The sequence below is a fragment of the Arachis ipaensis genome, chromosome B07 (assembly GCF_000816755.2).
Source record: "Arachis ipaensis cultivar K30076 chromosome B07, Araip1.1, whole genome shotgun sequence".
Lineage (NCBI taxonomy): Eukaryota > Viridiplantae > Streptophyta > Magnoliopsida > Fabales > Fabaceae > Arachis > Arachis ipaensis.
The window spans coordinates 3,936,350-3,939,336 of NC_029791.2; the positions used below are offsets into that span (position 1 = coordinate 3,936,350).

Consider the following 2,987-nt stretch of genomic DNA (forward strand, 5'->3'; position numbering starts at 1 on the left):
ATTCGTGAATATAAAATAAAATTACTAACTCTTAAATTTTTTTTTTATTTTCAAATATACCTTAAATATCCGTAATAACAAAATTCATATAAGTTTTGTATAATAATTTGTCATATGTTGTTGATTTTTGTTTATCATTAATTTGGATCCCATCCTATTTGGCTTCTTCATCAAGGATAAGAATTCACGTTATATAACAAAGTATTATTTGGTAAAAATCCTATTTTTGTTTATCATTAGATTGTTATATTTTTCGCCAATGAGTAATATTTCAAATGGCATAATCTCCCCATATTCAATTAAGAGGTTGCGAGTTCGAGTCTCCTATCTTTGATAAAAAAAAAATTGTTATATTTTTCTAGAATTTTTTAGCAACGCACGGAAATCCATTTTAATTATAAGAACATAATTTACAAATGTTTAAATTACTTAGGAAATTTGTTTCACTATTTCGTCGTAAAATAAATAATAAACTCTTTTTTCGTCTCTTAAAATATAAGTTTTGAATAAACTACTAAAAATCTCTTCAAATATCTATTAACAAAAAAAATTTTCAATTTATGATAACAACAAAAATATCTTTAAAATATTAAAAAACACTAAAAATACTTAAATATTATCATTTATCACTTCAGTCATTTTTGTTAACAAAAACATTTTCTTTTACATTTGAATACTTTTATTTTTAAATATGTTATTGTCATTTAATCATGATCGTAAATTGAGAATATATTTTGTCAACAATTAAATAATTCAGCCAGATATTTTACTAATTTCCCCTTAATAATTATTAATAAACTTGAAATTTTTGTTGTTTTAAACCTTTAAGAAATATGAAGAGCAACTACGGCTAGAAAAACTAGAAACCTCTACTTTAGATTAGTCCATAAATATTATTTGTGGCGGTTATTCTCTCCCTTTGGCATTTGCTGAATTAAAATACTTTTAACTAAAAAAATGCAAACCTCACACATCAAAAAACCAATGAGACTTTCACCAAAAACACAGTGATGTTTGTTGTTAAGTTCTCATGAAGCAAGATTCCATGGCTTTGAATATTACCACCACTGCTTCTCTTCATCCAAAACCTTCCTTTGTCACAAGAAAACATAACAACCTCCTCAAATTCTACCACCCTTCTTTCATCAGAACAAGTGCTCAATCAGAAAGAACTGACACTGGAGTTTCCGAGGAGGATTCTTCTTCTGGTATCTCAATTATTACTAATAAAACTTATGTCAATATGATGTTTGTATAATTATAATTTTTTTTAATAGTTACTATTTATTTAAATTAAATTCTTATATATTTTCAAAGTTTAGATTTTTATTAATGGGAAATTAGCTGATATGATTTTTGGGGAACCCTGTTTTTTGTTATGAATGCTTAGGAACTTTGTCTTCTTCTCGTGCACAATTGGATCTTTTAGATCAACTTACATCTACAAGCTCAATACCCCTCAATGGTAAGTAACTAACTATACTTATTACTCATCATTCTCTTCATTGTCATGCCACTAGAGGAGTGGAATGTTTTTATATTTCTGGAAATTTTGGATTGAAGAATCATGTTGAAGTAAGACTTTTAGTGGAAAATTTCAAATATTCTTTGGATGATGAAGTTGAGCAGAAAGCTAAGAGTGTTACATCATAGGAGCAACTTCAATGGAGTGCTTTTGGTGTTTCAAATCTGACATGTATTGGAAGTGGATGGTTTTTAAATTTCACTTTGCATTAGAGATGATTGATGAAATGAGACTGGTCTCAATATGAAGAGACAATTTTACTTTGGTAGAGAAACAATTAAATTTTGTCACCTTGTATGAAGTTTAAATTGAATTAAAACCAAATATTAGAGTGACAAATCTCATATTTAGTCTCAAATCACTTTTTATGACATATGATTCCACAAATACTGATCTGGTATTTAGCGAAACTCAAAATGAAATTGAACTGAAACCAAGTATTGGAGATATTCTAAGGTTTAAAATGACCATGGTTTTGCCACACTGCTAAAAACATGAATTTGTAGCACCTTGCATTGTTGGTTTAACAAGTATGCACACATTTTTGGTTTCTAGGATATGAGAGTGATGGCAGCTCGCGCAAGCTCACGATCCGCGAGCAGCTTGCTCAACTAGTTGGAGAAAGGGATGATGATTTCACCATACTCCTAGGCAAGAAAAACTTGAAGAAAGTGAGTGCAAAGTTCTTAACCATTTCACAAAGGAGAAATATCAGGAGACAAAACTACCTAAATGAAGTGTCTCAGAGAAATGATTCAGTATTCTTTGCAACCATAGGAGCGTTTGTGCTTCTCCCACCTCTTATAATACTAGGAATTGCTATATTAACCGGTTATGTACAGCTTTTTCCTTGACACATATAGATATATATAATCTATAAATGATGATTACTCCAAATTCTTAGTTTTTAAGTTATTTTATAGTGTTCTATATATGGTGTCTGTCATAGGAATAATTTTTGTTTCAAGTGATTTTAGGAGTAACACTTTTTAGTCATTAGTACATAATATATACACCTTTATGCTTGAAAATTAATACTGAGTGAGGTTTTGGGTAAAAATTTAGTTTTGTTTTGAATTATAAACATTGACACAGCATCTGCAAACAATGGTTTGAAACCTGAATTCTGATATTCTGTTTTTGGAATTAGTTCTACAGCAATATTGTTCAGAAAATCAAGTGAACTCAATAGGAACATAAGCATATCCATGCTATCATAGCATTATATATAAATGGTTAAATTACTCTCTTAGTCCATATAGTTTCACCAAATTTATAACCAAATGTCTACACGTTAAAAGTTTTTAATTGGGTCTCTACATCAGTTTTAAATTTATAATCACATCCTTACTGTTCAAAAAATGTTTAATTTAACGGAATATACTGAACATATTCGCTACTCGCTAGTAGTGTAATATAGATGGAAACGTTTTTGTAACGTTTACCGTAAGAAAGGATATAT

General features: G+C 28.9%; 1 protein-coding gene across 1 annotated transcript; it reads left to right on the top strand.

The window, feature by feature from the left end:
• LOC107608044 lies at window positions 920–2,556 on the top strand. The gene is made up of 3 exons (XM_016309935.2): window positions 920–1,208; window positions 1,391–1,465; window positions 2,081–2,556. The coding sequence occupies exons 1-3, from the start codon at window positions 1,031–1,033 to the stop codon at window positions 2,377–2,379; spliced, it is 552 nt and encodes a 183-aa protein (XP_016165421.1). The 5' UTR covers window positions 920–1,030; the 3' UTR covers window positions 2,380–2,556.